At 40.1% G+C, this 12,168-nt stretch overlaps 1 protein-coding gene across 1 annotated transcript in view; it reads right to left on the bottom strand.

The window, feature by feature from the left end:
* The window catches only part of angpt1 (angiopoietin 1), a 52,148-nt gene extending 44,139 nt beyond the window's left edge, over positions 1 to 8,009 (bottom strand). The window contains exon 1 of the mRNA XM_035681141.1: positions 7,127 to 8,009. Within this exon, the coding sequence (XP_035537034.1) occupies positions 7,127 to 7,543 (417 nt within the window). The 5' untranslated portion in view covers positions 7,544 to 8,009. The remainder of the gene's footprint in view (positions 1 to 7,126) is intronic.
* Positions 8,010 to 12,168: the final 4,159 nt, after the last annotated feature.

The raw sequence follows: 12,168 nt of genomic DNA, 5'->3' as shown, positions 1-12,168 counted from the left end.
TAAATAGCAGCTGATACGGGTGAGTAATATTATCATCTGCTCTGTTTATCAAGAGTCATTATAAAACAAAAATACAACAAAGATAACAGCCGGTTCTGCGACTGAAATAAGTTCAAACACAGTTGTGATTTGCTGCAGGCTGTGATAACACCACATTACTTCCCCGCTAACTGTGCACTCAGATTGACTATAATGTCTAATTTTTTGCTCTATCTAAGCTATTACTATCTCATATTTGGCTCATAATCACTCAACCTTAGCAGTGGCAGAGATATGGCCATGAACCTTGTGTTTTTGGCAGGTTTTCTGGCTATAACTTATACTCTCAGTACTAATGAGAGTGTAAGTTATTTTGCCTGCCCAAAATAATATTATTTATAAAAAAGCTTTTGCTCTTGTTTCAGCCATTCCATCACATTCATAAAACAACTGCCATAATCATTTTTTTTATATTAACAGTGGATCAAATGACCAGAAGCGTGTGAAAGGGGTGGATAGTAATGAATGAATGAATCCACACATAATTATCAGGTAACTCTGCAGTTACCCGCAGCTAGCTGAGCGTTTTAGTGTCTTTTAGCTGATTGTTTTGGTTTTACAGCACAAACTTTAATATTTTGGTCCGGCCTCACTACTGTCATCAGTGATAATCATGGCAGGCAGCTGTTTTTAGCAAAAATGCTGTAATAAAGTAATAAAGTAGTAACCAGACCAGAGCTAAAATGAGAGTGAATATTGGACTCACTCTCATTTTAGTAGCCTGAGACAAGACTCCAAATTCATGCTAAGGTTGCTCTGTCTGTTATAAGGTAATGATGTGTCAAGAGTACATTTGTAGCTTGTTTCACTACCTCCATGTGGCATAAAAAATCAATTAATGCAGGTTTAAACGAATCACTTCCATACCTAAGTAACACGCTGCAGAGCACTCACATTCACAAAACCTCCGGCAAGCAAATGAAGAAAAATTTGCGCCATTACAGGGAGTGAATATACTCGAGGGCACATGGAAACACAAACTAATCTGAGGAAGCTCTCAATATATTTCACAGATGCATCAGTGGGTGCCAAGCTACACGCTAGCCACAATGTTTTCAGAAGGGTTATCATAAATTGTTCATGCATTTAACCAAATGTATAACCTTGTAATTAAAACAAAATAAATCCCTTATAAAGTACGCACCAGAGAGTGATTCACTGGAATGATTGATGGAAAAGAATCCACATGCTTTCATTATTGTTGTAGTAGTAAGGTCAACTAGACAGATTCAGGACATATAGTTAAATTACCAAGAAATTTCTTTCTTCATTTATTGAGCTTTGAAAACACATAGGTGTACAATACATGTCTGCCCAATATCAAAACTTTGAGCATGTTTGGGGCCATGGGCTGAACTGAAATATGATTTCTGGAAAAAAGGGGGTCTCAAAACAAAGTGGCTTGCCATATTGAGCATGACAAAACTACTAAATGCCCCTTTTCCTGAAAATCAAGAACATTAAAAATGTTGGGCTCCTCTTTCACGTGCATGTGGAAATACTATGGCATGGCTGTAATGTTTTCCCCTATTCCCATGACAGTCTAAGCAAAAAGCTCTGTTTCCTTTTCACTTTCAGTCTTAGTGCAAATGCGACCAAGACAACTTTTCTGGAAGCTGTTATTGTAGCGTCCTTCAGCAATTTCCATGGTTTCCTTTTTATAAGTTTTGGGGTCAGGAAGGAAGAGCTTTTTATTCCTCTGAGCATTTCCTAGCCTTTCTGCATCATCCGACTGTTGGTTTTGGCCCACGTTATCAGTGAAAATAAACTTTCATAGAGGCAGTCACCCCTAAAATAGATAGGTTTCTCCTTGCATCCCTAGACATGCTGTGTGGCCCTCTGATAGCATTAAGTAGAGAAACATATTCACCCTTTCTCGTATGAACTCCCAGTATGGAAAGGAAACAAGCTGCTGCCCACATGTCGGTATATCCTTTTAAACCACTGTTTATGCAGCACAGTCATGTTCGTCGAGAGGCAGAATGATGGGAATTTCACAGGGATCAGACACCGACGATAGTTTCCCCCCCTTTCTTTGTTCAACAGCTTAGTTTGGCACAGACCGTCTTTCTCAAGAAACACAGCTCTCAACCACTTTCTACTGTCTCCACCAGGAGGGAAATGAGAAGATCTATTACTTTCACTCCCAAGACCAGAAACAAAATTTGGCTTGTTAAACTTATATCTGTGCCAAATTTTCATTGTCCTTCAAATACTGGAGAAGTATAAGGGATATTCTCACAAAATGGGCTGTGAGATACGTGTTTCATCTACATTTTACTGACTGCAACATTTTCTTTATGATAAGTACCCCGTCCATTCTCATGTTTCCAACAAGAGACTGATCCTCATTGCCTTTCAGCTCACCAAAAGCTCAGCAGCTAGGCTAACCAACAGTAAAACCAATGAGATATTACACTAATCTGTTCACCGATCAGTCCACTTTCTACCTGTGGGTAGAGCTTTTTCTTTCAAAACTCAATAGTTTCCTGGTACTGACCCAAGTGCTGATTAAGAAGTATCAACTTTTTAATTGTTCAGGTTTGTACTTCTCTTTATTTAAATAGCAGCTGATACGGGTGAGTAATATTATTCATCTGCTGCTGTTTATCAAGAGTCATTATAAAACAAAAATACAACTTTTTTGTTCTGACTCCAGTATAGCTGCCTGTATTTAGTAAAACATAATATTTATCTGATGAAAAAAAGGGCACTGGTACGGAAATTGTGATCAGTACTGAAATTCAGGCATTGAATCAGCAATAGTATTGAAAACATTTAATATTAATATTATCCATTAAATATAAAGCTGGACCCAAGAGACAGCTTATCTTAGCATACTGTATCATAAAGACTTGAGAGAGGGGGAAATAGCTAGCTTATATGGTAACAAATTTTATGTATCTTATTTATTTTATAGATGACAGATACAAGAGTGGCATCAATCTTTTGATGTATTGCTAATTAGCGCATTTACCAAAAAGTATTCCACATTCAAATCTGACTGGTTACATCAGTGACCTTGTTGGTCTTTCAGTGCAAGACTGCCCCCATTGGTCCTTGAGATGCAACTGTTCTGGTTGTTCTAAAGTCCAAAAAGACCAAAGGTGAGCATAATAGCTATATTCCAAGTACATTTCTTGTGACACTGTGTGAGATGGGTCTAATAGAGCTGTGGTTGAAATCTGTGTCAGACCCAAGCTGCAAAATCCGTGGATGGCAAATTAAGCCAACACGGAAGTAACAAAAATTGCAGTTCCTCGAATGGCCACTTGAGTCTGGCTAAAGAAGTGAGTCCGTCCCCGTATGGCTCTAAATTTCCAATTGTACAGCAGAAATAAACATGTTTACAGCGTGGTACAAAGAAACAGTTTCGGTCACTATAGCTCACTAACACCCCATTCATGTTCTGTATGAAGGGTATAATTCGGCTGTTTACGGCTTAAAATTATGCATAACTAAGGGAATGACCACTTCAAGTAACAGATGGGTGCTGTCACAGGATGCTGTTGTTAGTAATCAGGCTTAATTCAGCCCGCCTCAGCTCCACCCATGCTGCACGTCTTTGTCCATTTTTGGATTAGCCAGGAGCTAGCAGACTCTCACGACTGTCAGAGTTGACCACACTAAACATTGTGAATTTATGGCTTTTGGTCTTAAATTTACGACACAGTCAGAATTGTGATGCAGCCCATCTTGTCTTGCAGCACTTGTCCTGCTCTCTCTTCCTGCCGCTCGTTTTCCTGTTTTCAGCCTTAGTTTTTGCAAAGTAACACGTAAGGTCAGTTAAGAAAAGTGCTAGACAACTAAAGGTTAATTGTTCAAATTGTTTTATGCGTGAAGTAGCTTGCTGCCCCTTCTCTCTGAGATCAGAGACAAGCTTGTCCAAGGCTCCTCGCCTTGCAGCCAAGCCAGGGAAGTAATCCTTGGACAAACACAAGCCACCTTTGACTGGTCAGGAATGTTATCAGGGTCCATATACTCTACCCTGGGTTGAGGAAGGAAAGATCTCAGACTTGAAATGCTTCCCCAACAGCTGTTTGCTGCATCACTCTCCCTGTCTACCCCCCACACCGGACTGAGCACCCAGGCAAAGGGTTGCTATCTAGACTGGTCTCCTCCGTCAGTCTCTTTCATCAGGACTGGCTGGAGCAACATCAGGGCGAGCTTTCTCTTAGAAAAGCAGTAAAAATGCTGGTGTGATTAAGATAGATAGACTGCTCAGGACACTTAATCTTCCGTCCAATGAAAAATGTTAACTGCCTCCTGATGTTCCCCCCCATGCAGTGTAATTAGGCTGAATTACCACTGTGTGTTTAAGTGTCTCTGAAATGCCTACTCCAATTGTTTTCTTGTGCTGATCTTATACTTACTTTCGGTAGTCTCTAATATTTGTTCAATGACATGAATCCAGGAAATTTAATTACATTTCTTTTTCATTACACATTTTGAAAATTAATCCAACAACGATTACGTAATATGCTCTTGTTGATACTGGATTTTAAATTTTTCTACTTAAAATAAAAAATGTCTTCGGCCCTGTAAAACTCTAAACTGTCAGGAAAGAAGCATGACAGTATCAGTGGTGATGGCAGACATTTTTACATGATCCCCTTTTTTACATCTGAGGAGAAAGTTACTCCAGAGATCTCATTAGTCAAACCGTCAGTCTACCAATGCTGCCGTTCTGTTTTCATAGTATCACTTGTACTATCACAGACGGATGAGGTCCACTGAGCAAAGATAAAGCCGGTGTTATTTCACCCCTGGCCTTTCTTGACACATGGATCGCTTTTGGGAGCCATACAGAAACACACACAGGTTTTCAGACTTGTGACTCAAAAAGTGAACAGGCGTAGAAACTCATGAATAAAAGGTGCATGGTTTATGTTTCATTGATTAGATTAACGCATGGTGTTCAGCCCTCCAAAGTGAAAATAATTTTTCCTGCCATATAAAGGTAAATTTACACCCACAGCTATGTACATTTTGCAGTACACCATGTCTTAAAATTGACATACACCATATACAGTAAATTCCTCCTCTAAACTGAGCTAGTACAGTCCAACGATAAGGTGATATTTCACAGATTCTAACCTGTAAGCTAAAAATCCCTCTCCTCCAATATTTCATTTGGATTTGGACATATTTGTAGTCTGTGCTTTAGTAATGGATTCTGAATTTGCAGTAGGGTGGAGTATAGTTTAACGCGATACCTCCCTAATTACAAACTCAATCAACATCTCGCTGTAACATATTGTGACCAACGCCTGCTTAATTGATGAGGAATGACTATTTCCTCCAACCTGAAGAGTGAAAAGTTTACTTTCTGAGAGTAAATGAAAAGCAGGCACACAGCAGAGTAGCCCAGACGGACACGCTGACTGCTAATGAATCGACTCGGGGTATATTGATGAAGTTCAGGTTGATTAATTCCCCAGTTCCACCGCAATCCATCAAATCCAGAAGGTGTTATCTGCGCACGCATTTGCTTTGTGCAACGCCAAGTTGTTTTGTAGATAAAAAATAAACCATTAGCTTTAAGCAATTAACCACAGATTGGACCTGATAATCTTGTTTGAGAATGACAATATTGTGGAAAGTCAAGGAGCAGGAGATGCCGAATTTGGAAGTTTGTTTATTTGATTCATGTATTAATTTTGGAGAGATAGTCTTGCTTTCTTTGGAGACACAAAGTCTCAAAGCTTAGAAAAGCAGAACGCCTGCCAAGCCATATCAGCGATGGCCTCACAATTTGCAACTCATTAACATTACAGTAGAACCATATTTGAACATAGTAAAAACCTCTGTGGCTCTATAAATAAATTGCAATTTGGTCGTTCAAGATTAATTAAAGAGGAGGTATTTCATATCAAATCAGTTTAATAAAATGTATGATTGTGTTTGTTGTAAAATTTCAAACAGGTTATAGATTTTTCTTTTCTTTTATGTGAGTCTGGATTTTGAAGTTATACTCACACATCCTTGACTTGAATAAATAAAGGGAGCATTCTCTTTCCCTGTCTTTTCCTTCTCTGAGAGTCTCTGGGGGCTCCCTCTGACTTCCTGCCATTAAAGAGACAGCCCACTGGAGAACAGGGGGTGACTGACATATAACTACCTCTGCTCTATGACCGACGCTCTGTGTAACTCAACTGGACATCTGTGGAATTTACTCAAAGGGTAGTTTACTCAGGAAAAAATAAAGAGAAAGTAGGAAAAAATAGACGTGTTTACTGGACGGATACAGAGCGGCAGACAGAACCTCAACAGTCCAAGATGTCTACGGAGGCTGTAAAAATCCAACAGCTGTGTGACATCCAGAACAAAAAGTTCAATTCGGACAATGTACACAGTTACATAACAGCATAGCAGAGTTTATATAAACTGTGTAACTAATTCTGCTTTTTAGATTATTAAATACACATTTTGTTGTCTAATAGAATTTTTTTTTCAAAGAAATACAGCCATCAAATTTACCACATTGTGTATTTAAGGTTATCCATCGGTCCATTTATACATTAATTGTAGAGCTTATAGAGGAGACAATTCTGTAATCCTTCCACTCATTCTTCTTTTCGCATGTTTTTCATGCTATCACTAACATTTGTGCATCTCTGTGACATAAAAACTGGTCACACAGCATCACACAGAAAAACATTCTCAACCCCTAAAGCACATAAACTCTTCTACTGACAAACACTTTGACAAACAATGTGTCGACCACGAGAAAACAGCAAACACAGCCTGGTTTCAGTCTGAGAGCCTCATCCAGAAACCAAAACAAGTTATCTTGTGAACCCACAAACAGACACTCTGCGGAGACCACACACACCCAACGGAAACACAAAATATCTCAACAAATATACTACAGTGCGACCACTTCAAAAGACATGGCTCCAGTCTCATGCAAGGTTTTTATACATGCGATTCAATACACAGCCTTCTCAGCAAGGATCTAATTAAAACGGCATTCCTATTTCAATATACCTTCAAGAAAAAAATATCAAACAGACAATACTTCTTGGAAAATTATTCTAATAGTAAGGGTCCACCCTGTAGGTCAACTGCCCACCTCCCTCCTTACCTTCTGTAGCCACTGGGTATAATTCTCCATAATGTGCTCGAGCTGCTGGATCTTCTGGCTGGGAAATTCTGGCTCAGGTGGTGGAGCGTCTCTCTGGAGGGAGTTGGCGTTTTGCTGGGGACTACCGGTCTTCGCCTCCCTGCATGAGCCTCCTCTGACTCCGTCTCCCTCAGGTAGGATGAACGTATAGGTGCACTGGCCATGTTGGATCTTATGAAAGCGTCTGTTACTGTAATTATTGCTACTGCTTCCTCCACTACTGCTGCTACTGCCACTGCTACTGCTGCTACTGCCACCTGTGCTGCTGGTGCTGCTGCTATCCGTTCCTCTCCTCTGCTCCCCTCCTCCGGAGCTTACAATCACCAGAAGTGCTGCCAGAGAGAGCAAGTGGTGGCCAAAGTTGTACCACAACATCATATCAGCCTGGGTAGGAGTTGCAGGTGGATTAAGTTATTGTATATTTAGCTGCTCCTTCTTCCTTCTGTTTGGCTGGATGTTCCCTTTAAATCTGGATCAGACAACGGTGAAGAACACCGTTAGCCTGGAACATGCGCCATCAATCCTTACATTGGACCTCCAGCAATGAAAGCTACTGCTTCTCTAGACATTTACACATGCTATGTTTCCAAAGCTCCTTTAAGTTTTTGTCCTGGCAGGAAAAGTTGCACACATCTCTTGCAGAATGACAGCTTGGTTGTAAATCTTGATGTTCCTCCAGTAAATCGCTAGACTGTGCACTTGCATTTATCAATCTGTGCATTTAAAATAGGTGCCGGGCGAGCTGGGATGGTGTCGTCAGACCTCCCCTGGTCTCTCTGCCTTCCCTTCCTCCTCTGCTCTCTGACTTAACGACTGGGGAGAGTGAGTGAGAGAGAGAGTGAGACGCTTACTCTGAAGAACAGTTCCAAGCTTCCAGCACACTCTGCGCCTGCCCCTTGCAGAGCCTTCAGAGGAATGTGTGCACAGACAAGTATGTTAGTGTGTGTTTGTGTGTGTGTGAGTGTGTGTGTGTGTGTGTGAGCCTGGCAGAAAAGGGACCCCAGCACAGAGGATGTGCTTAGACTATGAGGATCGGTTTACAGGCTCTCTGACTACAGGCTCATGTGGTTGACCTGCCTTTTGCCTGTGTGTTGACACAAAAAACTTTATCTGCTCCGAAGATATTACTTGACTCGCTTCTATACTGTATAATGACAGGTGCTATATGACAAGTAGCACAAGGGTGGTATATTTCTAGGTGTTTTTATAGTCTAATTCTCAACTTATTTTGTCTCTCTATTATCTCTCTATTATCATGGCAAGTGTGATCTTTATAGAGGCAATCTTTTTGTTTTCATCCTCTTTTCGGTTGAGGTGGAGGCTTATATCTTCCAAGCACCTTAAGGTTTTAATGCTTAATGTCTTTACCATACCATTCCCAATATTAGATGGAATTTATGGGTGCTGTTTCTGTAAAAGCCATTTAATGTCTTCACATTAGTTACCTCATTATGTAGTGGTTTGAATTGTCAGTGCCATTCCTGCACTGGATTCAACTGGTATTTGATTCACAGCAAATTATGCATGCATTTGAACGGCTCATTCACCCATTGCACATAAATTGGGTGAATTTATCATTTTGAGTAGGTACATGTATAGCTACTGCAATTTATAAATAAGACAGCAAATTTTCTGCCCCTACAACTAAGGATATACACAATTTGCTCATCTTTTTCTGATGCATCTCTGGCAGAGAAGGTCCCAGTGATCGATAAACGATCAATTTCGAATTAAGCTGTGGGACTAGTAATAGTATAGTTAGTATTATTTAGACGTCTTAGCATCACCACAAGTAAACCACAGGGGTCACCAAATCAACCAGAACTGAAATCCTAAAAGGCCGCTGCACCGATCCAGCATTGCACTCTTGAACATTGTTGGACTCACAATGGACAAAAGAGATAGTATAAAAAGGACGCAGCCAGAGATATTGTCTTTTTTAAAATGCAACTCCTTCACCAAGAGTCAGAATCCTGGTGTGGTATGCTAGTAGCGGATAATGTAGCCTCGAGCTGCTAGCCTCAAACAGAGATGAGGAGCGGGCTACAGTGGTCTGGTTGCATCATGTCTTACATCACCAGATTTGTGTCATTTTCAAACTTGCAGTCTTCAGCCCCAACTAACACCGACTCAAATGACATCACTTGAGGCAATTTATCAGATCACAGACTCCCTCTGGAGCCACAAAAGGTGCAAATTCTTTTGCACATATACAGTAGTATTCAGCATTCAGTATTAGGATGAATGACATTAATAATAAAAAGAGGAACAGTCCATCGCTGTAGCTCAGAAAAAGCACACCCAATTTGATTGTGAAACTTTGCAAAAAGTGCAAAAAGCCCTGCCGGTAAGATTTATTTTGTGTCTTTCATCCATCCACTATATTTCCATTACATGCACGGTCTTTTATCTTCATACATTTTATATACAGTATGTCTCTATCACACACACCCGCTGCTGTTATGTTTTCAAGAAAACAAAAGTGAAATCCAAGAATGAGCAAGGGAAGAAAGAATGCGTCTTCATCATTAGGCCAGAAGAAGAAGCAGAGCGAGTGAACACAGCGCTGAAAGACTCCGGGTCAAAGGTCAAATCCTTGTCATGGACAGTCCATTTTTAAAATCTCTGAATTGGGGAGACACAGCTGTCTGAATTCTGGCCGGACTTCAACATTCCTCTTGAGTCCAAAACATCCAAATCTGTGTGACAGTGCATGTGCTTGAGTATGCATGCCTTTGCTGTTATTTGTGTATGATGTACGTGCAAGAGCAGCATTGTGCACACGTGTTTACTGTCTCCATCTGCCCGCTCATGCTTACATGCATGTGCGTGTGTTTGATAGTGTATGTGTATTCAGTGATAGCAGGGGGCTACAAAAAGTTGGGCCCTCTGTGTGGGAGCAGAGGGGCGGTGTGAACGAATGCATGAAGGAGACCCAAGATAACAAACCCCTTGAATAACCCAGACTGGCCAAGACACAAAGCATGTGCAAATATCTATTGGAGTGCTTGTCTTTGGTTGACGTACTTTGCCGATGTCCTAAAATCTGGGCGCCAGTTACTGTGTCCAAGGGAAACTAAGTGGGAGATAATCGGTATGGGCAACCTTGAGTGGGCAAAATTAAACCTACACATCACTCCTATGAACAGCTACAGAAAGAACCCACTGATGTGGAAAAGAAATCAGGAGGGAAGGGGTCACATCTAGTCCTCTGTGAACGATGAATTGACCCACTTGCTAAACCCCCGTTCCCTGAACAGTATATTCTATCATAGTTAGCAGTCTTAATTAGATACAGTGGGCTTGTAATGATGCTTAAAATTAGTCCGCTAGAAACATTAAAATGTTTTTTTTGGTTTTCAACCAACTCAAGGTTAGGTCATAAACGTTAGATAGCTAGCTACAACTGATAATCGGATAGTTGTCATTTTAGCTGGCAAATATACTCCTGTGACAAAGGCACAATAAAAAGCTACTGTTTTAAAATTAGTAAAATGTTTTTGTCTACCTCTTTGTGAAATCAGAGACTTGAAAATAACAATGAATTCAAGTAGTGAGTCCTCCATCACATCATCAGTATAAACTATTTGCTGTTAACAAACAGAAAGCTTGACAGGCAACCGTAACTAATGGGGGACGTTTAATCAGTCAGTATTAGTATTATCAGTTAGTATTTGATACGCAGTTGTGTACATGCTTTTCATTTAAAATTGTTTAGAAACTCAATTTTGCAACATGAAAAATCAACATTTTCATATTTGCTGTATTACATCCAGCTTTGGATTGTCTTAACAAGCAGCCGAACATGTGAGAAAACACAATCTGTTTATATTTATGAGTCGGTAACTAAATGGTGTGTCAGATCTAAAATCTTACTGGAGTGTAAACATACCCCGTTTTGAAAGCTAAAAGAGTGCAATCATTTTCTAACCTTGAGGTCCCACGCTGTCTGTCCTATACTTCCTGTCCCACACATATATCCAATGTACACCCAGTTTGTTAAAATGCAATAACCATTTTGCTGGTGACAGTCAAGCACAGTGCGGGTCACGTCAGTTGTGAGAGGCCTAGAGGCAGCTGGCCTTCATGGGAATCTGGCTTATGTTTTACTTAAGGTTTGGGAGGACATTTTGTATAATTCAACATCAATCTGAATGACGCTGCCTTCCGCATGTAATCTAAAATTGACTATATGATGTGGGAACAGGCAATATCAGAGTTTTTAGTTCCTTCCAGTCTCTCCTGGTGTGACTTCTGATTTTTTCCAACTTTGTTACGGCAGCTTCTTACAGGTTAAATAAAGTCATGAGAGAAATTTCCACTGGAAATGGGGATAAAATTATATTTCTGTTCGTCTGACTTTTATAGTTTCAGCTTGATTTTCTTTTTCTGTTCCCATAATCAAAAAAATAAAAATGGCTCATTATAAGGTAACAAAAACACATCCTATATTCAGGCAATTATACACTAATAAAAACATACCTATGAATATTATATTCCTTTTCTGCCAATAGTTCCTTCTAAATGTTACACACTGGACCTTTAAGAAAAGTACAATAACAAACCAAACCTATGGCTCTGAATGAAGTTATACCCTATATAAAAAATACTGACTATGTGACATTTACTATTAGTAAATGTGTGTTCTTTAATCTTCTATCTCTGGCCAGGACACAAAGAAACACACTGTGTTAAAAAATGCAGTTGTCAGTGGATGTCAAAGGCAAAAGCGTTCCGTGTGACTCCAAAGACAAACCGCAGCAACTCATTCAGACGTGCTTGAATAGCTTCAGCACTCTGTGTTTGCCCGTTTCTTTTAACTAGGAAAATTTGAATTTGATTAAACGGTTGCATAACCCAGCCAAAACACTGATGGCACCTTTTCTTCTCTAAGCTTCACCGTTTGTCATGGTGATGGTGATTAAAGTGTACACACACACACACACACAGACACATACACAAACTCAAACACAGTGTCATGGTAATGCTGAACCAGTGCCAGC

This window comes from Morone saxatilis, unplaced genomic scaffold, assembly GCF_004916995.1.
Source record: "Morone saxatilis isolate NCDOM2014 unplaced genomic scaffold, NCSU_SB_2.0 Contig9, whole genome shotgun sequence".
Lineage (NCBI taxonomy): Eukaryota > Metazoa > Chordata > Actinopteri > Moronidae > Morone > Morone saxatilis.
This window is presented reverse-complemented; position numbering and strand designations above follow the sequence as displayed.